Raw genomic sequence first — 27,989 nt, 5'->3', positions numbered from 1 at the left:
GGGGTGGGGCGACGGCGGCGGCGGCGCGGGGCAGCGGACGCGGTGGGCTGAGGCGGCCGCTTGGGCCATGGCGCACCGTTACCTGCTGCTGGCGCGGGGGGGCTGCCGGCGCCGGGGCCTCCCCGGGGTCCTGCTGCAACAGCTGCTCTGCGGGAGGGGCCTGCTGGGGGCAAGGCCCTGCCTGGCGCAGGTGAGGGGCAGGTCACGGGCCCAGCCGGCCGCTCCCCCGCCCCTTGGCCGTAAGCACGGGGGGTGGGGGAGGCGGGAGGGTCTCGGTTGCCGTGGTGACGCGCGGGGCGGCCCCGCCGCTGCCCGGGACCCCGGGGCGGGGAGAGGCGCCCCGCTGCCCGGGGCCGAGGGCTCCTCGCCGCTCCCCGCGGCCTTTCCCGGCTCGTCTTCACCCCCTTCGGCGGAGGCGGCCCCCTGCCTGCTCGGTACCTGCCCTTCCGGGCGGCGGGGAGCGAGGGCCGGTGGATGGGCGTGAGTGCGGCGCCTCCTGGCCCGGAAACGGCAGCCAGGCTCCGTGCGGGAGCACCCGCGGGCACTGCGGGCTTCTTCGGCCGCCGGAGCGGCCGGAGGAGAGCCTTTCTTGGAGGAGGAGGAGGCGGCGGCGGCACCCGAGAGCTGCTGCTGCCGCCGGTGTCGCCGGGTTCGCAGCGGGTTTTCAAGTGATGCGTTCCACCTGACTCAAAAGTACCTCCATTGCTTTTTCAGGGCGATGATGCGCGGTAGGTGGGTTTGTGCCTGGCTGCACGTGGCGTCTGTGCTGTGGGCTGAGCGATTTGTTTGGGGGTTTGGGTCGTCAGCGAGGGAAGGGTAGCGTGCTGGAAAAGGGAAGGCAAGTGGCCGGTTGTTTGCGTTCCGGGACTGCACGGTGCAATGGTGGTATGGGTTTGAACCTGCTGTTCTAGTATTAACCGATAAATCACGGTGGCTGGGTGTTCGTTCTTAGCAAAATAGTTTAGGCTGTCAGCTATTATGTGTATTATCCTTGTTGTCAACCCTACCGTATCGGAGTAATGACAGGCCTACGCTACTGCTTGGGAAAAGGGAGATGCACCTTTTTTCTTTCAATGGCATCTTGGGCAGGTTGCTTAATTTTTCTGTAGCATATAGTGGAGAACAACTGCACCTTGAAGGTTGTCACTAGGATAGTGATAATTTTGAGATTATTATACATAAGGATGTTAGTAACTTAGTCCTAAGTATAAATGTGTTCATTTTTAATATTGAATTTGTGGTTTTGTTTGGTCATATCTGAACAATACAGTAATAAATGATTATTATTAAATACAACAATAAATGAAACACTGTCAGAAGTACTGTTAATCTGTCAGGAAGCTAATTCTTGTTTCTGTCAATAAAATTCAGTGAGTTCTTATTTGGAACGGAACAGAAACTGTGAAGAGAACTTTGTATTCGCTCCAGCACTTGGGGGTGTGTGTATAGGCAGCAAAACAATGATTTTTAAATTTTTTTTTAATGAAAGATCAAAAAAATTTAAAAGTAACGGCTTTTGGCAAAACAAAATAAGTAGCTTGCATGAAGTTAGATTTCTTTGCCAGCTTTCTGTTCCCTCCCTAACATGCTCTTATGTAATATTTTGGTGACTGTTAGATAATTAACACTTTTGGCTTCACTTTATTTTGTTTGGTTTGGAACTTGTTTATGGATAAAACTGTCAACTTGTAACTTCCTTGAATTAATAGATTCTTGATCTTTTGCTTACATAACTAAGCGAGTGGATTTTTCTGTTCTTGTTTTGTGTATCCTCAGTTTTACAAAAATGGATTATGGTTAAAATGTTTTTGTAAAGTCAGTAGTTCTGCTTATTTAAAATTACCTATGTTGTTTAATGTTGGAATCATGGAGAAGGCATTTCTTTGGTGTTAGAGATCTTAGGTTTATGTTATACTCTGGAGTAGTAACATTTTCATTGCATTTGTAAAACAGACCGTTGTGTACTCTAAACTTGCTTATATTGAACTTCTATTTTTAAAAAAAAGTCTTGTTTGGGGTGTTTTTTGTTTGGTTTTTTTTTTTTAGGAAGGTGTCACAAGGTTTGCCTGGAAAAAAAAAAAAAACAACCCCAAACATTAGATAAGGTTTTTTTGCTTTGTATGCTGTGACAGTTCTTTCATCTCTGACTGAGAGAAGCTGGGCAGAGTTTCATGGTACATAGCCCAAAACAGCCGCTGTACTATTTAAGCATCCAGTCCAAATGTGCTTTGTTTGCTTTCCCTCTGCTTAGGCAGTGCCTGTGCTTATATCAGCTAAGCTTGCTGTGGCATTCCCATTGCCAGCCACCCCAGGGACAGGTCCTGTATCAGGATCAATATGATCAGTTTTCGTGCTGATGATTTACAGATTAGGAAAAAAAAAAACCAAACCAAAAACCCAAACCCAAGCAGTTGTTACCAGTGTAGCGTGGTTCTAACAACTTTTGCATTTGTGGAATGGTATGGTGAAAGGAAACTGCATGTTTCAGGAGACCTGCTGGTAGCATAAAAGCACGCCTCCCAGACTCAGTCAGGTGATTTACTGAATGTGCCATGAAGTCAGTTGTTCCCTTTTCTCACAAAACAACTTTTAAAACACTCAGCGCTCTGCATATTAACTTGACAGGTGACTAGGCATTTATTCATGGAATTTAGGATCTGTAGAGACAATCCAGCAACAAACCAGTTCCATTAGTCAGGTCTGCCCCAAAGCTCTGTCTGCTTACCCATCTCTCTCTCCTTTGCTCCCTCCTTCTCTCCCTCCTCTACCCTCCCACCCCAACCTGATTAAACTATAACTTAATTCTGTAATAAACCCATGCTGGTCTAGCTGAGCCAAGCAATTGGACAGTTGGATTTGGCTTACTTAAACTTTTCTTTTAAACGTGAGCAGTTACTTTATTTTAGTTGGAGTAAAGGTTTCTGAATATTCCTGTCTCTTTACAAATAACAAGTAATCTGAGCTTGTGGAATAAAGAACTCCCAATTTTTTTTTGGTGTCGTAGGAGACCAGTGACATAGAAGAGAAGCCAGTATTACTGGACATTGTCTTTGAGTTTCATCTGTTGCTGCAACATTCACTACCTGTTTGTATTTGAACTGCAGAGATGGGTTGGTCTGCGGCAGGCTCTTTTTATTTTATTGCCCACACAGATGCTTCCCGCTTGTCCTAAAGCTTCTTCTAGGAGCACAGATGCTCATGTTGGAGGTCATAGTGTATTGGACCTAGTAGCTGTTCTCTAGATTAGCTGCTCTCCAGACTATCTGTACCACACATGCTTTTCATGATCAGTAAATATCCTCTTGGATTTTCAGTATCAGACCTTTATTCAAAGACATGCAGTGGCACAGAATAGTGGCTGGATGGAGCAGCCTAAGAATTCTTAGCTCAGTCTGCAGCAAAAGCAAGCAACAAGGACATTTTGGTATTCCTCTTGGTTCCAGCAGGTGGAACTAGATGGCTACTCAGAATAAGTCTAATGTATTTCATCATTTAATAAGGGGTGGAGGGGGAAGCTCCCAGACAGAAAGCTTCAGGAGCGTTAGAATTCAATTAATGATATGTCAGCATTCCTAGTGTAGTCTTAGTATGTAATCTAGTATCCTACAAGTTTGTTTAATATGCAAAAATAGGTTTTGTCTACAACCATTGTAACTTGACTATAACAAAAGTGCTATGGAGGTGCTAACATTGAGCTTTCCTTCACAAATGTAGTCCTAGAGGTGTTAGTCCTAGATGGATGTTTGCTGTCTTGCATGGTTACCTTGAGTCATGTTTCCAGGACCTGTTGTTCTCTCCTTTTTTTTTTTTTTTTTTTACTATTTCTCTGGCTCTTAAGGTCAGTAACTTCTACTCAAAAAGAACAGAAGGAGACTGAGCACCTCTATGGGGCAGAAGGGAATGGAGGCAGAAAGAAAGTCAGCCTGTGGGGAAATCTTGATATGAATATTTTTTTTTTTCTTAGAAGCGCCGGGGAAGCTTGGGAAGGGGATAAGTTGGGATTTTATCTAAAATATGTCCTTCTTGAAGAAAGGGGGTTTGATTTCTCTGTAATAAAATTGCAGTTTACTCTGTTTTTAAGTATTCAGTTACGATACCAAAAGTTTTCTTAAGAGGTAGTAATTGAAAATATTTCTGTTTCCTTCAATTGCACTTAAATGGCGAATAACAGTAAACAACTAGTCTTAGAACAAGGTGTGATAGACTTGGGTTTGTTGTGTTTTTATAACTGGATCTTTACCTACATAGGGGTTTAGGTATGTTTTTTGAACTGGCGTTCCTCCTCTGTGTTGGTTTCTTAGCTGGACGTAAGCTTTGTCTGCCATATCCCTTTCTTTTGGATTCAAGCAGATCTTTCATATTGAGAAGTTACAGGTTCTTAACTATTTGGAAAAAGACGCAGTTCTTTAGCAAGACATAATTCAGTACTGTGTGGATCACGCTTGTACGATCACAGTTAGTATTGCGCTTAAGTGTCATTCAGCTGGTAGTATGAAATATTTCCCATAGGATCAGTGTGTAGGTATTTAATGTTCATAGCTTGTAGTGTTTCCTGCTTGATTTTTTTTCTCTTTTAATAAAGAATGTTATGTTTGTATGTAAGATGAAACTCTGCTCTTAACAAATAGAATAAAAATTTCCTTGCTGTAGAAATTACCCATTTCCTTTTCTATTGTTGTCTTACGCTCTGGTCCACAGCAGTTACTATGAAGTCTGTTGTAAAGTTCCTGTTGTAAAGTAATACCTGACTTGTTGCAGTTCAGGATTACTAGAGAGCTTCAAGATTCTTGTGGCACCTTCTTGTTGCTTTATATTTATTTTTCGTCTTTCAGCTCCGTGAAAAAGTTACCACTGGAGCTACTACTGACAGAAGTACTGTCTGGGCAAGTGTAATTGCTGCTTGCAGAAGGCTTTTCTCTCAACCTCCCAAAGGTGATTATAACTTTGATCAGTGAAGTGAAGCAGGCTGCATTCCTTGCTGAGGACTGCACTTGTGTGCCATTTAGGTTTATTGTCTGCGGGGAAGTAAGTTCTTATACTAACCAGCCATTAATCTTGAGGTGGAACATTGATTTATGGGATTTTTAGGAGCTGTTAAAGAATGACTGCAGTTTGCTCAACCTCACGCTATGAAATGCAATTTTCTGTTGAACTAAGCTTGTCTATCTCTGGCTTAAAGGACAGCTTTACTTTAGGTTATTAAATACATTTGATATTTTCTTGTCAACAGTATTAGATTTATTTATGGGAACCTGGTAGAGCTCTTCAACAAAAATACAAGAACAAAACCATCTTTGCAGTCTATATGTTGCTAGCTTCTTTGCTGTTGTATACATCCAGCTTGTGACTACTGAAGTGGAATGACAGAATTGTAAACTAAAAAACAATTATGAGCTCTTTAACTCTTTCTTAATAGGATTTGAAAAATATTTTCCCAATGGGAAGAAAGCTAATGGAACTAAAGGTACAGCTGGAGAAACAAAAGGTACAAAAAGCTGCTTGATTTGGTTCTTTTTGTGGAACGTGTATTTGTTAGATTAGATTTTAGCACAACATTGTGGGTTTGGGGTTTTTTGGTTTATTTTTCAGGGAAGATGTTTCTGTACCAGATTAGTTTAAAAGTGCAAATTGATATATTTTTATTAAACGCTATTTTGCTTTCATATCATGTATATCTTCTGGAATAACATTTGTTTTCCCTTATGTTTCTGTTGGAATGCTGTCCTTAAATTCTTGTTTTACTGTGACCTATTAGTTGACATAGTCATGCGTTCAGAGATTCTCTATGTGTAAAGTTCTCAGCTTTTCCTAGAGCAAGCTAAAATACCCATTTTGTTGTATGGAATAACCAGAATTGTCATTCTGGGTGAGGATCCAGAACTAGCTCTTTAGCCAGGACCAACCATGTAGCCTGCTGTTTGAAAGAGGAGCTAGTAGTGGCAGTGCTAGAAGGAGCCCTATCTTTACAAGGAGGGGGTTGAATCTGGAAATTATTAGCAATAACAGCCACTCCGTTGTACCAGAAATCTGTGTAACACATCTTCCAAGGAGAAGGAGAGGCATGGCAGCAGTAACAGGAGCAGCAGTTTTCCTTCCACTAGGCCTTGAATGGTAAAATCTAGTGTCATGCCTACATGCCCAAACTACCAAGCTCTTGAAAGAGCTAGGGTTGGAAGGAGCGTGTGTTAGTGTTGTGCTCCGTCTTGCCCTCTTGAGTATGTTGACATATGACATTATGCTATGCCATGCAGGCACCTTGTGAGTTGGATGAGTAGAAGAATGATTAAGATGAACTCCTCAGCTGTAGCTGGCTGTTACTGTGCCGTGCTTGTCTCTAGAATATTAAAAAGGATGCCAACCTGTGATAAACCCTGAGCTTTAAGAGGACCATAATATGACTGGAGGGGTGAATTATGGGAGAAGGAGATGTTACTTAGAGCTTGTGGGTGGTGTTTTTTAAAACAAACAAACAAAAAAACCCCCAAAAACCCCCAAAACCCAACTCCACCCCTCCAAAACCCCAACCCACACCACCACCCCCAAACCCAACAAAAAACCCCACCAATCCTCCCCCAACAAAACGCTTAGAATAATCTTGCACATGTCTTGGATTAGTGCAGTAGAAATAAGTTTCATGCAGTGTCCGTAACAGGTTTCTTTTATATTTGGGACATTTTTCAGTTCTTGGTGCCCAAGTGTCATCAGTTATACAATTAACAGACCTCTCTTGTGATCATAACTGTATGAGATAGAGGTCTCTCTGCCAGTTAATGGGCTATATATCTGTTTTCCTATGGAAAATGCACTTTCTCACATCCTCTAATTATCGTAGCATTGCAAACTAGTTCATTTTTCAGAACAACTCTAATTTTAAAACTAATAAAAAATAGTGTGAGATTGGTATAAGATGTAAAGATGTATATTTTTGTTATGTGTTATTTTTGATAGACGTAAAGCAAGCTAGTGCCCGACAGCCTAGTGGGACTGGTAGTGGAGGAGGTGGCAGTGGTGGAAAAAAAGGTGGCAAGAAAGAAGAAACTAACTGGTGGACCAGATTACAGAAGGTTTTGACTTTAAAATATCTTTATGGTACTAACTGTCTTGTCCCCATGAAGTAACCTTGTGTGTTTTTTGCTTTTTAGGGCCATATTCTGATTGCCTAACTCTTCCTTAAGCCTCCTGTGCCTAGTGTTTCATAGTAACTGGCTCTAGGTGGCTCCCCACTCAGTGCCTTTCATAAATAACTGTGTTGTATATACCTTCAGAGGCATCTAACTCTGGTTCAGGAACGTTAATGGAGTTTTAAGCTATATGAATATGGTTGCTAGTAGTCAGTATTCTTATAGTGGAGCCTCAGGCCTTTAAAGGCTTCGTATTTTATTTCAGAATGTCAGTTTGTAAAATTTGCTGACCACACAATGCTAGTTAAATGTAGTTTACTGTTAGCCATTCTGACCTTACTGTTAGCCATTCTGACCTTAATGGAATACTTACATAAGTTTCTTTTTGAAATTTATATTTATTGTCATTAGCTGTAGCACAAAGATGATAGCATCTGGCAGTACAAGAATATAAAGAATATTTTTCTGATTTTACTTAGTAGGCATAATTTTTTTCCTCTTTCCTGGGTTCTTCCTGTTATTTTTTTTCTTTTCCTTTATTTTTGTAGGTCTTGCATGTAGTCCTGGAAGGCAGGGAAAATTGTTGTAGAATGGAGAGGGAAAGGTCATATAGCAGGTGGCAAAACTTTTTAGTTTTACATAAGTAGTTCATAGATCAAAACTGTTCAATTACTATATATAAAACACTTAAAAGATTTTCTACTAACGTTGTAATTCCTCAAGTTACTGAAGTGTGTTCATACAACAAAATATGGCTTTGTTTGACATTCTCTGTGGTAACCTTGAGGGCAGAGAATAGAAGTCACAAATAGATACTAGAACCTGTTTGTTATGTTCTTACTGTATTACAGACTCTAAAATCTTTTTTCCTCCATTTCCTAGGGTGACATTCCATGGGATGTCAGGGAGTTTCGGATGTACGTAGTGGGAAGTTCTTTCTTCTGGACAATGGTGGTATATTACTTCTTCTTCAGGGTCCCTGGGAGAGAAATCACCTGGAAAGACTTTGTCAATAACTACCTTTCTAAAGGAGTGGTGAGTAGTGAGGGGAATCGAAATGGAAAATCAGTGTGCTGAAGATGCTCATTTCTGCCTCCCTGCTTATGCTTGTCTTCATGTATCTGTGGAGTGAGAACCAGCTCAAGAGTAACTTTTGAGGGAGAAGGGGATCAGCTTTCGTCTTAATCAGTTCCTTGATCTGATGTTCTGGATGACTGTACGAAGATTTGTGTCAGTCCAAGAGAGGAGAGGGAATGGGCAGCTCAGGACAGAACTTTTTCTGTTGGATAGCTCATGTTGATGCTAGTTTGAAGAGGCAGTGCAACCACAGTCTCTCGGCATATAGTCTTATTCTACACGTAAGCCCACCTAATGGCTTAAGCAGACACATGAGCTTGCCTCAGAAGAAACTTACTTCTAACCTTAGACTTCCATGAGCCCATCCCCCTGAAAAACAAAGTGTCCTTCTTGTTTCATGCCTTGAATCGGTTCCAAAGGGAATCTGAGGAGCAGCAGTGCGAACAGAAAGGTGGGGGCGGGGAGTTAAAGAATCCCTTCCAAGGACAGTAAATTGGCACGTGTTGTAAAATAGCTTCCTTTATTTGTTTTCTCCTCTCTTATTTCTTCTTTCCTTCCTACCTGGAGCCACTACTAGAGCAATCAATTTTATCATCGGTGTCCTATCTCTCTATACTTGGCAGCTTTCCACGCTTGGAGTAATAGGTTGGTGATGCCCTGAAGTTCAGAAGATTGAGTGTGTTACACAGGCCTTTTCCACTTCGGGAGCCACTAGTTCTTGGGTCTGTTACCTCCCTGTTTGTAGCTTAGCCTGCAGGCTAGGAAAACATTGGCTTGCTTCCTCCTCTAGGTTTCAGACCTGGGATTCTGTGTTAACAGCATGCTTCCTACCGCTCCATTACTTTGGTAAAGTGCTAAACAGCTTGTTTTCTACCTTTCTTTGTCTTACTGATCTATGCAGAGCTGCTCTGTACGCTTCTCCCCTTCTGCCTGCGCTGTGTCTTACAGTCCTGTTCTTAATTGGCAGTTATATGTACATCTTGTGGAAAAAAAACCTTACTGATTATATTTGTCGTGAAGCAGTAAGACACTAGCTCAGTAAAAAGATTAGTTTAGCTGTTATAGTGAACGAAGCCTGACCCCTTGTTGCAGAAAAGCATTATGAAAGTGGGCTGTTGCACAAAACCAAGTCTCTTGGGCCTTTGCAAGATGTAGTCTGGATATTCAGATAAGCTAAATATGTAGTTGTCAAATGCCGTTGGTTGCCATAGCGTTGGCCAGTTAATGGGGAGAAGACATCAGCGCTATTGGGGTTACGTGCTTTTCAAAACAAAGATGTTCAGGTAGTTTTGCATGAAGTCAAGCTAGATCTAGATTGACTTCTTAGCTCATGTTTTGCTTCAATTCTGCCAGAAATGGCCACATGTAGTGAGTTTGGGGAAACAACCTTACTAGCCTGTGTACAGTTCAGGCCCAACTTGTAGAACCATTGCTAGTTTTAAATTCTTTAAAGATGCTGAAACCAGTTATTTTATGGAAAGAGGAAGAAAAAATGGAAAGAAACTTTAGTTGCCTTCTGAAGAGACCCTGTCAAATTCAAGAAACTAACCATTTGAGACTTTGACTATCAAAGAAAAAGCTTAATAGTATATATCTGTGAACCTGCAGCTCAATTCTTGGTTTTAGTTTATATAGTATCTGTTACCTCAGCTAAATTCTTCTTTATCTAATTGATGTTACTGTGGTTAATACGGTAGCACAGGAAGTCCTTTATATTAGGGTAAACAATTGTAAGAGCACAGTTAAGTTTTCCCTCATTTTGTTCAGTTTGATTTATTTTGTTTTGGAAGCTGCTACAAGAGTTTGAAGTCGTGTGGTCTATTGTTGTTGGTGTTTGACCATTGAAATAGTTAAGTATTGTTTAACTGTTTCTCTCTACCTGTGATTTGAGCTGAGGTATGCATTGGATTTTTTTCCTTGAAAAAGGGGATGAGGTCATCCTTTCAATCTAAATTTTAATGTGCCAATATTTCTTGCTTACTGATTACATACATGATTCTTCATGCCATTCCTAATGGCAAACTGTAGATTGTGGAACCATCCTGATCTACAACATGAATTTTATTCTCCTTACTGGAAAACAGAACAGGTTCATATTTGGTATATGTAGCTCTTAGCTGTGATGAAAAGTGCAGTGACTGTACACTAACACATCACAAGTTTTGTTCTTTCCTCCTACAGGTGGACAGGCTTGAAGTGGTGAACAAGCGCTTTGTTAGAGTGATCTTTGTTTCAGGAAAGTCTCCTCATGAATGGGTAAACGCTTTTAATACATATACATGAGACATTAGAAACAGCAAAGTAATCTTTTTAGGTAAAGTTTGATGCAGAAAACTTGGTCTGGAGCACTAATAATCTCTTAATCTAAAACATGTTTTCTTCCTTACTGTTACGTTATCCTACATTGTGTGTTTTTCACTTTACTGTATCGATTGTTTTGCCACAGATATCTTAAAGCTATGGCAAGTAGTTCCTTTCCAGCACCATGCTCTTAATACAAATACACAAACAGGAAGAGTGAGAAATTGCTGGAGGTTCTGTATTTCTAGCTGCTGTTTTCCATCCGCTCAAGAAAACCCCAGACTTAACCATACATACTTTTGGATCTTTTTCTGTTCCAGACTGCTTTTAGCCAGTTATGTGAAAAACAAAAGAGAAGCTTTGTCAGGTTACCTCTTCCTGGGTGGCAGAGTTTTTTTAACTGACTTTCTGAAACAAGGTCTGCAAGTCCCTCTGGGGTAAAGTGAAATCTGCAGCAGTTACTTCATCAGTGGGTTTCAGCGTGACTTATTTATACACCTACTCTTTCGCCCACATACCACCAGTTGCCTCAGTTTCTCAATCAGTTAATACTTAGGACTACTCTCTTTTTTTCTTTTTCAATATTAGGGTAAGTGGGGGCAAGTCATGCAGGTCATGGTGCAAAAAGGGAGATTTTCTTGAAAAACCAAATCTCAACACTGTTTGAAAGTAACGTCTGGAATTTTTTTTTCTGGTGTATGATACAAGTTCATGCTGTCTTTTGTGAAGACAGCTAACCTGAAAGCTAGTATGGGCTCCAAAAGTAGAGAATTGCCTTTCTTAACCAGAAAAGCTGAGATCTTCAGGAGAAACAGTAAGTTGTATGGCTGCTGTGTTTGCCAGTTCAGTGCTCTGTATTATTCTGACTGCATAGCTCCCTCCTAAAGATCTGTTCGCCTACTCTTCTTCCATTTGTTCCTGGAGCAAACGCCAGGATTTCAGTCTGTTTAAAGTGCCCCAAACCTATTTGGTGTATGATTTCTGTAGAAGCAATGACAGATACAGTATATTCAGGTTGGTAGGCCTTAGAATTATTAGGTGCATCTTATATCAGTTGCACACTTTACAAGGCAACTTAAAACTCTATTTTGGTCTGAATCTGTTCTGAGAATTGCTTGTGTATGTGTTAGAAGAAGTTGGCTTGTAATGAAGCTGAAATAAGATAGGGTACTTTGTGGTGATCTCTGCTTTTTTTTATAGCAGTACGTCTGGTTTAATATTGGTAGTGTGGACACTTTTGAACGGAACCTTGAAACTGTGCAGCAAGATCTGGGAATAGAAGTGGAGAACAGATTGCCTGTAGTCTACTCAACAGAGAGTGATGGGTAAGAAGTTGCTTTAAAAAAAGTCTCTTGATAAAAATGATTGTATTTACAGTAGAAAAGTAGAGTTGTAAGACATGCACCTTATGCTTCACTAGGTGGCAGTATTATCAGTATAACAATAATCTTGGTTTTATTTTTTAATGTTACCTGTAAGAGGAGCCATTTAGTACTTTGCCTATGTAGAAATCCATATCCTCTAATCTAAATATAGCTTCTTATTACATAAATGTTTCTGTTTACAATTTGTCCTTCCTTCATTTAAGCCCTTCCTGCAAGTGACTTGAACTAGAGCAGGAGTCAGCCAGGCACAGCTGTAAAGCTCCAGGGATGGCACTCATGCAGATTTTTGGATGGACAAAATACGGCGTAGAACTACAGCATATTGACTGAGATATAACAGGCACCAATTTCTGCCCATAAATTCAGCAGAAGTCAAATTCTGTGGCCTTGCAAAAAGGCAAGAAATTGCTGATTAAGTAAATCACACTATCCTTCCAGCTCCTGCTAACAGGCAGATGCGTCATGCTTTTAATCTCTAAATTGGTTAAGAAAAATAGTACTGACATTGGATTTACAGCATTGTTGTTTCCCCAGTAGGGAATAATGGCTCCAATACTAGGTTTGTATTCTTTGTATTAGTCTTATGTAGCTGAGTTTTATTGACCTGGGCTTTAGAAGAGACTAGATGTGGCTTTCTGAATGGCTTAGAAGACAGATGTAATCTTTTATCCCAAGAACTGATTTCTTTTTGATCCAAGTCAACAGTTTGAAAATGACTCCTGCTGGTGTCTGTGAAATAGGTTTTGTACCATCAGGAAATTCAACTTTGGGTGTAGTAGCTCGTATTACTAATGAAAAAGGCTCATTTGCTGCCTCTTGTGTTTTCATTCTTGATACTGCGGTGTGTGTTTCAGTTTTTGGGGATGGAGGGGAAAGTTTTGTTTATTTCTGCAATGTGTTTACCAAGCTGCTGCTACCTATTTGTCTTGGTGGCAACAGAAAAATGGTAGCCTTAACTCTGGACCATCCTGTGACTTCAGATAGAGGTTTTCTGTTCCCTGTTCTTCTACAAACTGTCTCTGCCTCATTTCTCTGTTTCTGTCTAATGAGGCATGCTCTTAAGGATGGTCCATAAATAAACCCGTTGAGCCGTTATTTAAACAAATCTGGAAAAAAATGAGTGGACAGGGCAACGCGGTGCTTGTGCAGAGGCTGCGTGCCAGCCCGAGGCTTCTCACAACAGACTGGGAAAAGTGTGTCAGTTCCTATGTCTTCTTCAACCTCACACAAATCTCTTACTCACTGAACCCCTCTTTCTGACCACAGTCTCTCTGACCCTTTCCTCCTCAGTATCTGTTCTTCATAGAATACATTGCCTGTAACTTCTTACTCTGCCCCAGAAATGCCACAGGAAACAGGAGAGAGCAGCAGCTATATGATCAGAGTACTGCTGTTCCCTGTTGGATCAGAATCTGCTGAATACCATAGGATAGGGAAAATTCTTCTTTTCTTCATCTCAGAAATGTGGGATATCAGTAAAGCCTGGAAATCCTGTGCTCACATATGGTAGTGCTTCTTTTCAGCATTTTGTTTTTGCTGAGTGTTGACAGAACCTCTTGTGAGCTGTCCCTTGAAGGTCTTACCACAGAAAAATCTGTGCAGTGCTCAGATATTGTGATAATGAGGACTGTGTTAGTATTAGGATTTTTGGCCTGTACAGAGCTATGCTAGAAAGCTGGAGGACAGACAGTGAAGGATAATGGGCAATGAGTAATAAAAAAACCCAAACAAACAAAAAAAACCAACAAACCAAAAACCTATAGCCATCGGGAAGGGAAATAGAGACATTGAAAGAAGAAGAAAATGGAGAAAGACATAAGGGAATAAGAGCAAGATTGTGTTTTGGAGAGAAATTTCTGCCTGAAGTTGTAGCATACACCAATTATATGCTAACTAATACAACTTACTTTGAGAATATAACAATTTGCACAAACTAGTCCTGTGGATTTACCTTTGAAGGGCACAGAAAATGAGCTACTTCTGTTTACTAGGTAGTACAGTTTTCCTCTGTAAAACTTACTAATGTCACTTGATCATGTGTTTGGTTTAAAAACAAAGAAAAAATAACAAAACAAACCCCAAAACTGTCACTTGTTAAACATCAAGTTTAGAAATGTGTTACCCTCTGAGTTTATTAATTGATATTTTCCCAGGGTCGTGAGGGAAGGAGGATGGGCAATGAAAAATTAATTCCAACTCTTCCTTTAATTATAGTTATAAGAGGCTTTTTGGCCTGTTTGACTTCTGTAATTCAGAATCTTTTTTTTGTTCTCAAATTTATTTTGGTTATTTCCCAATCTGAAGCAAACTTGCAAAAATGTAAACGTTACAAGTTAATAGAGTATTTGCCCTGAATTTCTTCAGGGTTGCTTATGATGGAACCAACATTTTGTACAAGTTATATGCAGTAATGAATTTTTGTAATATATGTGGTTTTCTGCTTTGTTTGGTTTTTCTCCACAGATCATTTCTCCTGAGTTTGCTGCCTACAATCCTGATTATTGGTTCTTTACTGTACACATTAAGAAGAGGTCCTGCAGGCTTAGGTCGAGCAGGGCGTGGAATGGGTGGACTCTTCAGTGTGGGTGAAACAACAGCCAAAGTCCTTAAGGATGAAATAGATGTTAAATTCAAAGATGTAGCTGGCTGTGAGGAGGCCAAATTAGAGATAATGGAGTTTGTTAACTTTCTGAAAAATCCCAAACAATATGAGGATCTGGGAGCAAAAATTCCAAAGGTAAGGAAGCAATGACTTAGCAGATAAAGACTTTATTCTTTTGGTAGTCCTCAGTATTCTAAATTGGACTAGGAATGTTTACACACGCAATGCTTTCCAGCTTCTTTCTTCTCACAGTCAGAAAAAAAAAATAGGCATTAAGTGCCAACAGTATAACTGTGGTGCCAGAAGATTTGCCTCATGGAATACTTTGTCTGTTCACATGGGTCAGAAATGATACATAGCATGCATGTGAACCATCATTGTTGTATATAACTGTTACAGAATTGTCGTTTGGCTGTGTTGCTGTGGGAGCCCATCTGATGACATACCTCTTTTTTTTTTTTTTTTTTTTAATGTCAAAGAAAACACTGTTCCTGTAAATCTAAGACAGCGTGACAATGTTGTAGCTACTTTTTTTTTTTTCCCTTCCTTTTGCTGGTTTAAATGAGATGAATGTTCAGTTTGTTTCCTTGCACAATTTTGACTGTGGTGGAAGAAGTGCCAGTGGACTCAACATCGTAACATGTAGATCTTTTTTAAGTAAGATATTTCATAGGCTTTTATTATGTTTTCTTCATGAGGAAAATACACCTGTTTCTCTTGCAGGGGGCAATTCTGACAGGTCCTCCAGGTACTGGGAAAACACTTCTAGCTAAAGCTACAGCCGGAGAAGCTAACGTACCATTTATCACAGTCAACGGCTCGGAGTTCCTAGAGATGTTTGTTGGTGTAGGTCCAGCTCGGGTAAGTCTTTGGCCTTGCTCTTTTGTTTCAGTATTGGTTGTTGAAAGGACGTTGTCAAGTTTGGGAGGCAAACAGTTTGATTATAGCTGGAAGTTCTTTCATCTATGCAGATTACTTACAAGTGATGCCAGATGCTTGTCTAAACGCAAGTCATAGATGTACCTTTCATAAAAGGAACTAAAGGAGTTCAGTATCTGGCTGGAGGCCATCAGGACCTAACGGGTTTTCCTCTTTGCAGGACCTTAAGAAAACAGAACCAAACTCTCCCAGCTCTGCTCTGAAGTAAATTTACTAGCTGGGTCAGAAATATGTAGCTCATTTGACTACTGCTATGGGAACGTCTCATCCTGTTCTAAATCATTCCTGTTTCTTTGAAGAACTTTATTCTCTTTGTGGTGTCAAACTCTTAGATATAAATAGTTGTCTGGGAGTCCGAGGGTCATGGAGCTAATGATTGATTTCTGGAGATCAGGTGATTTAAATAAGCAAATATATCTGTGTAACGTTTTTTGTGCTCTTTTGCCTTAACTGTCTTAAAATGGCTCATTAAAAATATATTAAGTGGAGGGAGTTAGCTCTGTTCCAGTACATCCATTTTTCTTTAACTTTTTTTTTTAATTACAACTACGTTTCAAACATTCAGTTTTAAATCTATCTTCTGTCTAGGAAGGAAGGACACTTAAATCTGCTGAAAAATATTGTATAAACAAGTTACTGATAATACTTTACAAATGAGGCAGGTAACAAAAAAATAAGGCTCCTCATAACGTCCAAAATTCATACTCCATTTCCAACAGCTCATACCTTCACCAAACTCCAACCATCTCATCTTAAGCCTTAGAAAGTATACTGCAAGGTGACACACTTTTGGAAAACTAAGATTTGTTTGCCGCAAATTCTGTGAACAGACTTAAGGAAGCATACCATGGTTTTTACTCGTGTTTAAAAACTAATTCTGCCAGCATTAAATGGAAATGCTTTAGGGTCTTGATTTGAATCTGAAATTTGGCAGGGAATGGCTCTTACCAGATATAGGCGGTTTTATGTTCTGTGAAAATTCACAGGAAAACTCATTTTGATTAAGTTCTGTAAAGCCCTGAAAACCTGCAGTTTTGACATATCTAGATGTGTTAGAGGTTAGCAGATAAACTTTCCAAGATTTGGTCCTTAGTTTGTCACAGCTGTACGTGCATATGCCTCTTGCAAGCCTAGGTCTCTTTCGATCGTCTTTTGCTGGACTTCTTCCAGTAATACAGGTGGGAAAAGATAAATGAAGCCAGGTAATTTTGGGTCTTCTGAAAAGAGAAAAGGGAAGGGGAGTGGGGGACACAGGCAGGTAGGCGCAGAGCTTGGAACCGAGAAGTTCCAAGCAATGCAACATTGTAATGTTGCATCTTAAAGCTAATCACATTGTGCTGTACCTACTAGAGTAGAATTTGATAGGCAGTATCTTATTTGAAATCTGAAAGTCCAATCTAACAGGAGCAGTTCAGTAAGGTAAATGCAGAAGCTAGTTGGGAGGGGAGGCTTCAATGAGGATGCAGAGAGAGACTAGAAATGTGTAAGGAAATTAAAACGAGCTGCTATGGAAGGGAGAGAGTATAAGCAGAGAGTGGGGAAATAGATGGATAAACGGGTAATGGTAAAAACCATGGATGGTGACTGAAAAAGAGTGACTGAAAGCCAGAGGGTATGGAGATAGTGATCGTGTACGTAAGATGAGTGGGGCTTCAAAAAAGGAGGCAAGCAGCGTAGAAGGGACTTTACCGAGAAACAGTAAGAAATGAAACTGATCCATATCCTCTGGGAAAGTGTTAGATATCCTGAAATAATAAAGGTACTCAGAAACTACATTGTCATTAGTTGTCAATACATACCTGAAATGCCCCAAAGCAAAGTCACTTAACCTTTCTCTGCTGATCTATGCAGATGATTATCAGCTTTTACTACTGAGTGAAATCTGTTGATGTAACAGTTGCTGCTTTGGCTACGAATTGAGGTTTCAATACAGTCGATAATTTCTGATGCCTGTAGAAAACAACATGAGAGAGTGGTTTAGTTTCATTTCCTATGAATTTAGTAAATAAGACAGTTGTTAATTATGCTAAATTGATTATTTGTAAATTGGGATATACTAGAATTAAAACTGCTTACACAGCCTTGGTTCCTTTGGTGGTTTTTTTAGTGTATATGCATTATGGTAATTTTTAGTTCCGTTCCTTCTGAAAAATAGTTGTATGTTTCTGGATCTCTGTCTCTTTCCGATCAAAAGATAGTTCACTTTGAGCATCTGACACTTTTTTTCCTTGTTTATCATGTTCCTTCATGCTCTATTCATTGTACTTTTTTCAAATGCTGTTTACAAATCAGACTGACTTTCGGTAGTAGAGCATACTATCCAAAGTTCGTATCCCTTCATATCTGCTGTATGTTGTTTGTCATCAGAGAAGCCTTCTCTAATTGCATCTCTAACATACATAGTAGTAAAGCTCTGAGCTGCATATAATTCTCACTCAGGTCAAAATTCTTCTATAACTTTTCATTTCCTGTTTGCTCCAGTTAGATTCCTCAGTTGTAGATCTGTTAACTCCCTGAACTGGTTTTAATGAGGTCCTTCTGATATATTTGCAAGCAGAGTAACATTGTAATGTTGCATCTTAAAGCTAATCACATTGTGCTGTACCTATTAGAGTAGAATTTGATAGACAGTATCTTATTTGAAATCTGAAAGTCTGAAAAAATTTTCAGCTATTTGCTCATGTCTTGGCCATTTTCTCCAGACTACTATAGGTTAATTTAACTTCCGAATAAATATTTGGAGGTGAATTCAGTTTTCCTAGCTCATGTAATGGAGAGACCAGGATGGCTAAGAGTCAATATTTATAACAGCATATTGTTAGAGTGCTTACCATTGTAAGTGCTTGTAAGTAAGCCTTAAGTTCACTGTAAGAGCTACATCATCCTGTTCTAACTGCAGAAGAACTTAAAAGATTTTATTTCCTTGGTATGAAGAATGACTGTGTAGTAGCATGCCCGTTCACATTCCCGTTCTGCTTGTAATCCTGTGCATTAAAGAAGAGCTTAAAAGAGAAATCTTGCTTTAAATCTCCAAAGTTTGGAGGCTTTTAGAGCTGAAGTTGAAGATATATTTCAGTTATTCAGGAAAAGTGGTTATTTCTGAAGGCTTTTAAGTTGTTTAATGTTCTTAATTTATGGATTGAGAAAGGATTTGTTGACCAGTGGGCCTCCTCATTAGTGATTCTTGCTGAGCAGCAGCTACAGTGTAACTTATGGTGGCCTTGAGAGCTGGCTGGAGGCTTTGGAACACTTACTAACACCCATACTAAGTTAGAGTGATACTGTTACTGATGTACCTCTTCCCCTCCTACCCACCCCCCAACTCTGAACAATACAAACCAATCTGATACATACTCTCTTCTCCTATTTAGGTTAGAGACTTATTTGCTCTTGCTCGTAAAAATGCCCCATGCATTCTCTTCATTGACGAAATAGATGCAGTAGGAAGGAAGAGAGGAAGGGGCAACTTTGGAGGACAAAGTGAACAAGAGAACACACTCAATCAGCTTCTAGTAGAAATGGATGGTAAGTATTTAACATCTAATATTACATTATATTAACAAGGATAAGGGAAAGAACTAATACGCTTGTTCAGACCTGTTAACCAAGATTTGGGTTCTAGTTTAAATATAAATTGAGTGTGTTTCCTTGCTTCCTAAAATGAAGAATGGTGACTCATTTTGCTGCAGCCTGATGTTTTGCTAAAATTAGCTCAGAAAAAAGAACCATCATTCTGCATCTGATAACTCTTTGTCATAGTTGAATAGGCCAAAAAACAATTCTCTGCATGAGACCAGTCTGTCTGTAAAAAAACAGCTAGGCATGCTGGTTCTGCAATTTCCTGAGCAGTTAATCTATTATTGCATTTTGAAGATAAAGCAGGATTTGATATAGTACTTCACAAAGCAGAGCCCAAGGCCATTTTTTTGCTTGTTATGAAAAGCTGGACAATGCTCTAATAAATGGACGTATTTTCAGCTTTAAGATCATTTGTTTAAACTGTCAGTTTTTATGTGGCCCTGTAAAGCGGACAGTCTTTTTATTTCTATTTAATTTTTTTCATGGAAATTATATTTACACATATTTTCTCTTTATTACGTTTCTTCAACAGGATTTAATACAACCACAAATGTAGTAATTTTGGCAGGTACTAACAGGCCGGATATTTTAGACCCTGCTCTAATGAGACCAGGACGCTTTGACAGGCAGATTTACATTGGTAAGTTTTATCTGCATTGCTGTATACTTCTGCGTTTGTAGAATACCACTGAAATCGCTGCAGCTATTTACATATGTAACTTCCTTGCACGCATTCAATTAGAATATATATATGTGAAAAGTAAAAGCATACTTCTTTCATTTTAAAGGACCCCCAGATATAAAAGGAAGAGCATCTATTTTCAAAGTTCACCTTAGACCTCTGAAATTAGACACTGTCTTAAATAAAGATAACCTAGCAAGAAAACTCGCATCACTAACACCTGGTTTTTCTGGTAAGTGACTCCTAATGCCACTATTCTTCTCCATTTACTGTATAAGCTGTAGATATTTTATTTCCCTACTACTTCTGGTTTTCTTGCATCTGATCTTCTGGATGGCACTCTTACTTTATTTTATTGTATTTACTGGTACAGCATGAAATTCTCTTTGCCTGTTTGAGCAAGTAGGAGATTTCTGAGGTCATTTAGTTTTGTCTACCTCGATTAGGGTGACATACCAAATGGCAGTTTCTTCTGTCTTCAGCAAAAGCAATCCAGAGATTTCTCGTTTCAGTCGTATGTGTGTTCTTCCTTTTAATATGTCTGCTGGATTCTTTGAACGCTACTAGAGAAGCCTACTGGGTTTTGTGGAGTCTGTGTGCCTATTCTGTAGAGGGCCTTCTGTTTCTGGATGTAAAAACTTCTCCCTGGAAAATGTACTGTAACCTTGTGTTGAATTAGGAATGGATGTGAGAACTCTCATTACTGGCTTGTAGTTTAATCCATTTAAAATCTGTGTTGACCAGTAGTTGAATTCTTCACTGCTTTCGTGGTCTATGGAAAACTGGGTTTCTGAGGTCTGATTGTCAATATTTCTGGCAACTACAATGATGATGTTTCAACTTAGTTATCTCAATAGCATTACTGCAACTAATGTTAACAAGAAGTGGATGGCTTGAAACCGGTAATGTGAAAGGATATCCTCTAGAGATACATCGAGGTCTGAGCTATACAGGATCCATATGTAGGCAATATATTCTGCTAAATATATACTAGTTTAAGTATAGTCTGTTGCAGACAGAAAACTTGCGGAAGGTAGGATATATCAAACAAGTACTTCACTGGTAATAAGCTCTATTTGGTAGCTGTCTACCTAAGAGAAAAATCCTAAAGCTTATAACCGTAGTATGTGTATTTAAATGTCTCTTCAAGGATTATGCTATGTGTAATTAATTATTTGAGAGAGCATTACCTTTAATTTTCAATTCTCTATGAGAATCTATAGAAAACTAATTCTAGATAAGGTTATCTGCATGCTAGACTGAGAGAAAATTGTTGAAAATGATCAGTAATTCATACCTTCTCTGCTCTTAGGTGCTGATATTGCTAATGTTTGTAATGAAGCTGCTTTAATTGCTGCAAGGCATCTCTCAGATGCTATAAACCAAAAGCATTTTGAGCAAGCAATTGAAAGAGTTATTGGAGGTAGGTGAATCACATCAATCGTTTCTCAAAAATTGTAATATGACAGGCAACTTCCTTTTTTATATACATGGAAAGCCACGCTTTGAATCTTTCTCCTGTTCTTCGAGGTTGTTTGGTTTTTTTGATCTCCTAAACACACCTGAGATTTAGAAAAGAAATATCCTGTCTATATTGCTGACTTCTGTAATGGAGAGAGGGGTAGGGAGAGAAACTTCATCAGGACGCTTTTCTGATTTCTTCAAAATGGCAAGAGGAATAGCTGTTTGGATTTAGCAATGCTTTTAACTGCTGTTAGCCTGGAATAGTCTAGAAAACTAATTGATTTTTAAAGTGCAAATGTTTTATTTAAATGTTTGGATGTTCTTAAGAACTTATACTTTGAAACTAGAAAATCTAATCAAGGACAACGTTACAGTAAAACCTGGAAGATACAAATTTCTAAAACTTGCAAGTTTTGGTTTTTGGTTTTTTTTAAAAAAACTTTTTCAATAGATTGTATACATGGCATCTAAGTTTTGTTCACCGTCTTTCTAAATGAGGTAAGGGATTTCAGTGGAGAAAGGTATGTCTGAAACTATTAATCAAATTTATTTTGTAAAGGTTTGGAAAAGAAAACTCAAGTACTGCAACCAGAGGAGAAAAAGACAGTAGCATATCATGAGGCAGGGCATGCAGTTGCAGGATGGTTTTTGGAACATGCTGACCCACTCTTAAAGGTAAAGGAAACTAATTTGAACTAGTAATTTTAATAGTAGCATGGACAGCATCTTTCTTTTCTTTGCACCCCCCCCTGCCCCACCCCAGTGTTGAGAAGGTATTAAAATATTATAATACTACTACTAATAATAATAATGATCTCACAAAAGATAGTGCTAAGTGTGTAAATTTTAGAGTACTTTTTTTAGTTCATTTCTTGTAGCTTTCTTAACTGTTTCTGACTTAGCTGTTACAGGGTTTGTACTATAAATGCCCTTGGAAAGCGAAAGGGACCTGATCTTGCCATGAGTCTGCCTGCCTCGATAGCTGCTTTTTCTCTGAGGCTTTTAGCACAGATCAGTGGTTTAAGTTACTCTTACCAGGTTATGCAGGTAGATGCCTCTTCAGGAATAAAACTATAAAAATCATCATCTAGAGGCTGATTTTAGTTTTAATTTGCTTTTTGGATACACAGCTTGACAAGTCAAAGATAATGGAATAAGCACCCCAATCTCCCAAATTTGCTTTAACATTCATAGTTTTGCTTGGCCGTGTTCTTAATCTCGTCTGACTTTCAAGCTTAAAATTCATCTTGTACAATTTACTGCTGGAAGGAAGGACATTAGTAAACACAGAAACTCCTCCAACTAATCAGAATACTAAAGATGCAGAAGTGCCATGTCTGTTACAGAATATTTAAAGCCCAAGACATAGTTCTAAAAGAATTGTGGATTTTCATTAGAAGATTTAAAAAATACCATACAGTCTTTGGAAAAGATATGACAGTGGTCTTACCTTTCTTTTCCAGATATTCTAGTAGTTGTTATCCCAGTTTAGAGCTAGCCAGGGCTTTTAAGGATAAATCACAATGAGGGCAAAACTGTAAACGGAAATAATGTCTGAATTAAACTTCAAGGGTGAGTATGGTGTAGGTTGTGGTATTAAAAACTGAAGAATGCTTTATGTTCTTTTTAACACTGTTTAGTTCTAGCGTTCTGTTAATTTTGATTGTAGGTATCTATCATCCCACGTGGTAAAGGACTGGGTTACGCTCAGTATTTACCCAAAGAACAGTATCTTTATACCAAAGAGCAGCTACTTGACAGAATGTGCATGACTCTGGGAGGACGTGTATCTGAGCAAATCTTCTTTGGAAGAATTACAACTGGTGCCCAAGATGACTTGAAGAAGGTGACCCAGAGTGCATATGCTCAGGTATGTGCTTAAGCGAGACTTTTTTTTTTCCTTACAGTTTTCTTTATCTGCTAACACTAATATTTTGAAAGGATGCAATTTGATCAGTTATGTCCCTCAAAAGCCTTGTTTCAAAAAATATTATATGAATAAACATTATGCTGCTGCTGTTGTATAGAGATGCCGATGACTCAAGTATTTTATTACAGTCTTACAACAGGAGTCCATGCATTAGGCTTTGATTAGTATCCTACATCTGCCCACAGGAACATATATGCCGCAGCTGGATTCAAATACATGTGGAAATTGTATACTTTTAAAATGGAATTTAGTGCACAGATTTGATCATCTGATCCTACTTTTACAGTTGCCCAGTTTGAAGACCCAATTTGGATTCACATGTGTAACTAAACCCAGAAAACCTTGTATTTAAGCACTCTTTGCTGTCAATTAAGGCTACTGAAATTAAGACATTAGTTTGTGTTTGTATCATATTAACTAGCGTAGATGAGTAATTTGAAACCTTATCAATGTAGTGACTCACCTAAGTGTAGCTGTGTGCTACATGTAGGTGCTTTATTCCATTTCCTGCATCAACACAAAAGATGTCATTTTGTAAGACACTCACAAGGTGAGCAAGAGAGGCGTTTTAGAGTACGCTTCTCTTCCCCTCTACAACACTTACGCCCCACCCCAAACCACACCCACTTCCTAGTCTCTGGTGTGCCTCTTGTTGCCCCAGTTCTGGAAGTGAATGTCTAATGAAATCCTGTCAATGTTCATTTTATGGGATCTTCAGTGACTCTTGTTCAATTTTAAATTAAAAAATGTTTAAGTATAGACTTTTGTTCACGTTAACCAGATGTATTGTCTCCAGAGAGAACTGGAGACTTAAATAAAAGTATTGAACTCTTCTTAAGGAAGGAGGTTAAGATGCTTGGTTCTAATGCTGAGATCTCCTTTGAATTCTGAATATTCTTTCATACCTATATTCATCTTGCAAGGCCAAGCAGAGAAGGGCTGCTTTAGTAACCATCAAATTGATAGTGGCCATGGAGTGAATACATAAACAGCAGTTTGAACTTATTTCGGCCTCTGCTGGAGTAAAATGCAACTTAAAACATCCATATTTGGCAACCAGAGGAGTGAATATTCAGTAACGACTCAAGCAAGATAAAAATCATTTTCACTTTTGTAGGGGAGTGTCTTGGGATGAAGTATATCATATGACTTTTGCATATGATAGGACAAAATCTTCAAGACCCTCTACTTTAATCCTTAAGTTAACTTATCTATATGGGTGAGTGGAATATGCTAGACTTTGGAAGCATTTTGAATTGGAAAAAAGCTTGTATTTCTGGTAAAGGAAAAGAGTTTTACTGCTTAATGAAGGCTGAAGTGTTTTTCTGTAATATTAGTATTTAAACAGCAAAGCATCATGTACATAACGCGTAACCTCCTTTAAATGGTGGTAGTTGTGTCCTTCAATTTAATCATTGAAAAGAAATAAGTGGAAGTCAACTGAGGTACTTTAGCTTAGATAGACTTGAGTTTTCAGGGGAGGGTTGGTTTTAGAGGAAAAGATTGGGTCATAGGGAAATGACTTCCTCCTTTTGGTTTTGTTTACTATATTTTACATCAACTTACCCTAAAATCTGACTCTCTCTCCTTTGTTTGATTTTTTTCTTTTTTTTTTTTCTTCAGATTGTTCAGTTTGGTATGAATGAAAAAGTAGGGCAGATTTCCTTTGATCTCCCTCGTCAAGGAGACATGGTATTAGAGAAACCTTACAGTGAGGCAACTGCCAGATTGATAGATGAAGAAGTACGGTCACTAATTAACATTGCTTATGACAGGACATTAAGTCTTCTGACTGAGAAGAAAGCAGAAGTGGAGAAGGTGAGCATTACAGTATTTTTAGCTGCCAAGTTCCAGCTGGTAAGCCAGAATCTGAATTGAAGTGAATAGATTAAAAATAGTGAGTATGTAAGTATATGAGGAAGTTTGCTCAAAAACTATTCGATGTAATCTTGAGAGTGTGTCACAAGACTTTAAGTAAATAGAAATCACCTTTTGTGTTGGAACATCTCTGAGGTTCTCATGAACTTGTTTTAACATCCCTCCCCCCTTATATGGTCAATATTCATTTGGAAAGTTGGAGGGAAGAGTCTGTCTACTAAAGTAGGCTTTAGTAGATGTACTAGACAAGTACGAAACTTAAAAAACCCAAACACGAAATACCAGGATTCCCATTCATTAGGCTAAAAGAAGCTCTCTAAGAAGGGAAGTACGTATAACTTCCTTTCTCTGAATTCCTTTTGAACATTAAATACAAAGAATCTTTCTGCCATCTTCCTTCCCTGCCACCTGCCTGCTTGTGATCTGCCTCACTGCAGCTGAGATTACCCACGTGCACGTTCTCTTCCTCCACGCCAGACAGCCTGATACAGCAAAAGGATAATTTTCCAGGACAGGCACCTGATAGGCTTACTGACAAAAAGACAAGTTTGTATGGATTCAGTAAATGGTGGTGTAGTAGGCCACCATCCCAAGAAAGATCACTGAATATGGTTTGTGCTGAACAATGTGCTCACTGACCCAAGAAGGTTACAGACTACACTTGTACAGTATTGTACACATCGGAATTTTATGGTGCTCTTTAGTTTGTAACAGAACAGCAGCCCTATAGAACCATCAGGTTTGGTAGGAAGGGAACGCTTGTTTTCATCTATAGCTTAATATCTTGCATCGGGAGCCGTTTGGCAGCAGCGAAAGACTGCTGTTCTGAAGCAACAATAACAGTAACAGTGGCCCATAGGGAGGGCAGTTTGCCAAATCTTAAAAGTAGGATTAAAACAATGGTGGTATTCTCCCTTGTGAGCATTTAGGTAGCAAAAATCATGTATTAAGAGAACTCTGAGCAACTTGTTTTTTCTATCAAAACTAATCAGTGCTGAATTTGGTCCCAAACTGCCTTAACAAACTCTTCCAAGGAAGAGAGCCAACTTAGGTATTTTGTGTGTGACATAACTTATTGCTGTTCCAGGTTGCCCTACGACTACTGGAGAAGGAAGTGCTTGATAAAAGTGATATGCTAGACTTGCTTGGCCCAAGACCATTTGCGGAAAAGTCTACTTATGAAGAATTTGTTGAAGGTACAGGAAGTTTGGATGAGGATACTTCACTACCAGAAGGCCTTAAAGACTGGAACAAAGAGCGTGAAAAAGAGAAAGAGGAGACAACAGATGAACAGGTTGCTAGGCAGATCAGAGGAGGGATGCCATTTTAACTGCAAAGTGTGTGGTGATGTTGACTTGCACTCTGGAAGAGAAACAAACTCGCCTAGTTTGTACTTCAAAACAAAAAAATATTTATTCAATCAAACTGTATTAGCGATGGGTGGAAGAGTGATCTCTTGTGCCGAGATAAGGATATTCTGCTCCCAATTTACTTATGTGATATCATCAGTTCACTGGTAAAAGATGATCATCTTTCATTTGTCAACTGAAGAAACATACATTGGATTTGAGCTGCAGTGGAATGCCAGAACTGAGCCTCTCAAACTTTGAAACAGTTCAGATTCATGCACAAACTTTGTGGCACTGGTCTCTTTTTTTTTTTTTTTTTAAATGTGTGTAAGCTTAAAAACGAAATTATAAAGTGTTTTGATTATTCATCTAAAGTATACCTGTATGTGACCTGTTTCCAAAAAAAGAATAGTACAAAACGCATTGTTGAATGCTTAGCCAAAAGTCTGGTCTTACAAAGTACTAGCTTTGCAAAACTATCAGCTCTTTCATCTGACCCTTTTCCCCTCCACCTTTCACTTTGATTTTAAAAAGAGTTTGTTTACAGAGAACTGCCATGTAAGTTGACAGTGAAACTGGCCACCCACTTAAATATCTTAAAATGGACTCATGGTTCAGTGTCTTTAAGTCTGAAACTCAGTTTGGCTCCTGCAGTTTCATTAGCCAGTTTTTTACAGAGTTCTGTAAGATATTGAACATATGAATGTGTTGTGTAAATACAGTTTGAGTCAATAAAATCAGTACTTTTCTGAACAAAGCTTGTCCTTTTTCTTTTGCTGGTTTCTTGGTATAGAATTCAGACCACTTCTTCTTAAGCATAAGATTTTGTTAAATTAAGGTAGCAAGATTGTGCTCACAAATACCAAAACCAGCAGCCCAATCCAAAGGTGCTAAATCAGTTTGTCAGAGTTTCATATTGGTTTGCTTAACCGAAAGCTTTTTATTTTTTTCCCCTCTGCTTAGTTGAATACAGTTGTCTTGGTATAGTCATCTGCTTCTGGTTGTCTGCTGCATGCTAAGGATTTATTAGCTGGAGAATTCAGCTGTTCAAAAATTACCTGATGGTCTCCCTATCCCAGAAGAAGAGAGGGAATCATGATTGGGGGGTGGGGGTGGTTAAGTGGGGAAGGAGAATGGCCAAGCTTCTCTGCTGGACAACAAACCCTTTGAGGCTTATGACTGAGAGGGCAGGGTAAGGGAATAACTAGTGGTTGGTTCCATCTGTATGTTGCAATGTTCTGGAAAGCAGTAGGATGACAAGGGAAAAAGCTGTCTCTGAAAGGTGAGACGCAAGCTCTTTGCTTGAGTTACTTGAAGTAAATTGTTTATGGAAATTATTCTTTTGGGATTTTTTTTTTTCCCTTCATGATGAAGCTGTTGCCATCTCTGATGTTGCCTGGCTTTGCAGTGAAGAGGAACAAGGGAAACAGAGCAAATACAGCAGTTTAGGGCATATTTACTGGGCATTTTTAAATGTTAAACAACACTTCTATGTATCCCTATTAGATTCGTTGTTGTAGAATGAATGATAAACAGGGAAGCAACCTGAATAAAAGTAAACTTCAGTTCCTTTATTATTGGAGTCAATGTTTAGAATGATTTATTGCAATAGCAAACTGGTTTTATAAAACTTAAGTAAGTCTTGCACACACGGTAAAGCAGTGACTGATTTCTGTGCACGT

The 27,989-nt window shown here is 39.1% G+C and overlaps 2 protein-coding genes across 3 annotated transcripts in view; one reads left to right on the top strand and one right to left on the bottom strand.

Moving 5' to 3' along the window:
- Positions 1-46: 46 nt before the first annotated feature.
- AFG3L2 (AFG3 like matrix AAA peptidase subunit 2) lies at positions 47-27,064 on the top strand. 2 transcript variants are annotated; one of them, XM_076330003.1, is made up of 17 exons: positions 47-190; positions 4,833-4,932; positions 5,417-5,485; positions 6,949-7,064; positions 8,004-8,156; positions 10,380-10,454; positions 11,703-11,824; positions 14,348-14,621; positions 15,210-15,347; positions 18,797-18,950; positions 19,537-19,644; positions 19,793-19,918; positions 20,999-21,109; positions 21,710-21,825; positions 22,820-23,020; positions 24,704-24,898; positions 26,046-27,064. In XM_076330003.1, the coding sequence occupies exons 1-17, from the start codon at positions 68-70 to the stop codon at positions 26,286-26,288; spliced, it is 2,424 nt and encodes an 807-aa protein (XP_076186118.1). In that variant the 5' UTR covers positions 47-67; the 3' UTR covers positions 26,289-27,064. The 2 variants fall into 2 exon arrangements, with proteins under 2 accessions (XP_076186118.1, XP_076186117.1); XM_076330002.1 differs by having other exon boundaries at positions 11,700-11,824.
- CIDEA (cell death inducing DFFA like effector a) overlaps positions 17,284-27,989 on the bottom strand; it is a 50,755-nt gene continuing 40,049 nt past the window's right edge. The window contains exon 5 of the mRNA XM_076330009.1: positions 17,284-17,375. Coding sequence (XP_076186124.1) covers positions 17,294-17,375 — 82 coding nt within the window. The 3' untranslated portion in view covers positions 17,284-17,293. The remainder of the gene's footprint in view (positions 17,376-27,989) is intronic.

This window comes from Aptenodytes patagonicus, chromosome 2 (assembly GCF_965638725.1).
Source record: "Aptenodytes patagonicus chromosome 2, bAptPat1.pri.cur, whole genome shotgun sequence".
Lineage (NCBI taxonomy): Eukaryota > Metazoa > Chordata > Aves > Sphenisciformes > Spheniscidae > Aptenodytes > Aptenodytes patagonicus.
Note: the sequence above shows the minus strand (reverse complement) of the source record. Positions and strands in the feature narration are given on the sequence as shown.

Coding starts and splice junctions, on each gene's coding strand:
- AFG3L2 (XM_076330002.1), top strand. CDS start 68: ATGGCGCACCGTTACCTGCTGCTGGCGCGGGGGGGCTGCCGGCGCCGG. Junction 7,065..8,003: donor GGTGGACCAGATTACAGAAG/GTTTTGACTTTA, acceptor TCCATTTCCTAG/GGTGACATTCCATGGGATGT. Junction 18,951..19,536: donor GCTTCTAGTAGAAATGGATG/GTAAGTATTTAA, acceptor TTTCTTCAACAG/GATTTAATACAACCACAAAT.